The following is a 1,764-nucleotide window of genomic DNA, read 5'->3' as shown; positions in this document are numbered from 1 at the left end:
GGAAAGAAAGAGTGGAGCCACCCAACAGGAGCTGCTACTGGAAGCCCAAGGGGCATGATTTCAGATGAGAGACAAAACACAAGATGATGGTAATGACGATGTGTGGCTATTTTGGGGGCTGATTTCTGGTGTGAATGCACATTGGCAGCACTTATGTTTCTTCTTGACACCTTTTCTCTGATGTCACAAAAATTTCTACTTGTCTGCAAGAACAATCAAGATCTGCTGGACAGATTGCCATGAAATCTATCTAGCTCAGCCGTGCATCCCTGCCAGTTTCTGCTTTGGATACGCTATGATTTTTCCTCATGAGGACCCGCTCCCCAGTGCAAAATGTCGTAGTGTATTGCATTATAGGACAATGTTATCTCTCAGCCCTCGTATTAACAGCAGTATAGTAGTTTATAACTATGCAACTATGATGACAGGGATTAGAATCTGGGGTATTTTTCTAAAATGTTGGATTGAGCAAAAATCTGACTAGAAGATGACCCACAGAAAAGTATATATTCAAAAAGCACTTACAAATATGCATGTGTACATACAAAGCGCACGATGAATCCTCCGACATATACCCTTGTCCCAAAGCATACCACCTTTAAAACAAAGTGGGAGAAATCTGAGACAATCTTTTCTCCCAAATTAAAAAGTTTATCACCAGCAGTGAAACTGTTGAGCCCTCACACATCTGTTGAAGGGAGATTTACTTCTTCCTATTTACATCTTGGCACCTAGTACATCCTCCCATCTTCATAGCACAGCGCTGATAAACAACATTGGTGTGCCAAGTTTTCCCAGTTTGTTGATTACTGTTGGGCCTGTCCTGATTTAGGGCGAGTGGGAATAATCCAAGATGATGTGATCTATCTACGTGTCAATCTGCGGCTCCAGTTAGCCGTAGAAGACTGAATGAGTACACCACCACAGCAACACACTACACCACAACATCCATGCTGATTTGTGAAAACACAGAAACAGACTGGGAGTGTGAGTCAGGAGAGACCTGATGATTCAACGTGATCTCCATTTTTCTGTTTGGATTTTATCCAATTACAATAGGTGCTTAACAGTTTTTACAAGACATCTGGCTACTTTGATTTTTTTTCATTGTTAAGAAAAAGTGTCTTGTTCATACATGCTCATTATTTAAATACGGTATCTAGAACCTATTTACAAATTAGTGCTCTATGTGGGGAATAAAGTCTAATGTAACTTTCTGGGACCAATTCAAAAAATACAAACATGTTGATGTAGTAGAGGTGCTCATAATCTTTTGTTTATGTCCACAGTGTCATGATGATATGTCTGACTGTGTGCGTTCATACCGGTGTGAATCTGCCGGTGAGCCTCCAGGGATTCCTCTGTCTGGAACTGGGCGCCACACTGGTCGCATACTATGGCCTTCTCACCAGCTGGAAAACAAAAGATAAGACAGTGGATGTTTATCACACAGTCAAACATATGCAAGCAAAGCAGAAGGAGATACAGAGAAAACAAAGCATCCTAAGAAAATGCATTTCATTAAAAAAATTACTTAAAATTTCCTAAATTTAATTTGCACTGAAAATGAATTAAATTGTGTCATGATTTGAATTTGAAATGATGACCTCATTTCAGTTACTGTAGCATCAGAGCTTAGGCTAAAAAATGTAAGAAGTGAATGTATAACTCAAAGAACTGATAAGAAAATGTTGTGTCTTGCAAATAACATTTGCATATACTGTATATTGACTGATAATTAACCCCCCCCCCCCCCAAAAAAAA

At 39.4% G+C, this 1,764-nt stretch overlaps 1 protein-coding gene across 3 annotated transcripts in view; it reads right to left on the bottom strand.

Moving 5' to 3' along the window:
- The window catches only part of zbtb16a (zinc finger and BTB domain containing 16a), a 130,015-nt gene that overhangs the window by 50,316 nt on the left and 77,935 nt on the right, over window positions 1–1,764 (bottom strand). For all 3 annotated transcript variants that reach the window (XR_002274804.1, XM_020598408.1, XM_020598409.1), the window contains exon 4: window positions 1,326–1,412. Coding sequence is in view for 2 of the 3 variants with exons in the window: in XM_020598408.1 (XP_020454064.1) it covers window positions 1,326–1,412 (87 nt within the window). In the remaining variant the exon portion in view is untranslated. The remainder of the gene's footprint in view (window positions 1–1,325; window positions 1,413–1,764) is intronic.

Source organism: Monopterus albus, unplaced genomic scaffold, assembly GCF_001952655.1.
Source record: "Monopterus albus unplaced genomic scaffold, M_albus_1.0 scaffold38.1, whole genome shotgun sequence".
Classification (NCBI taxonomy): domain Eukaryota; kingdom Metazoa; phylum Chordata; class Actinopteri; order Synbranchiformes; family Synbranchidae; genus Monopterus; species Monopterus albus.
Note: the sequence above shows the minus strand (reverse complement) of the source record. Positions and strands in the feature narration are given on the sequence as shown.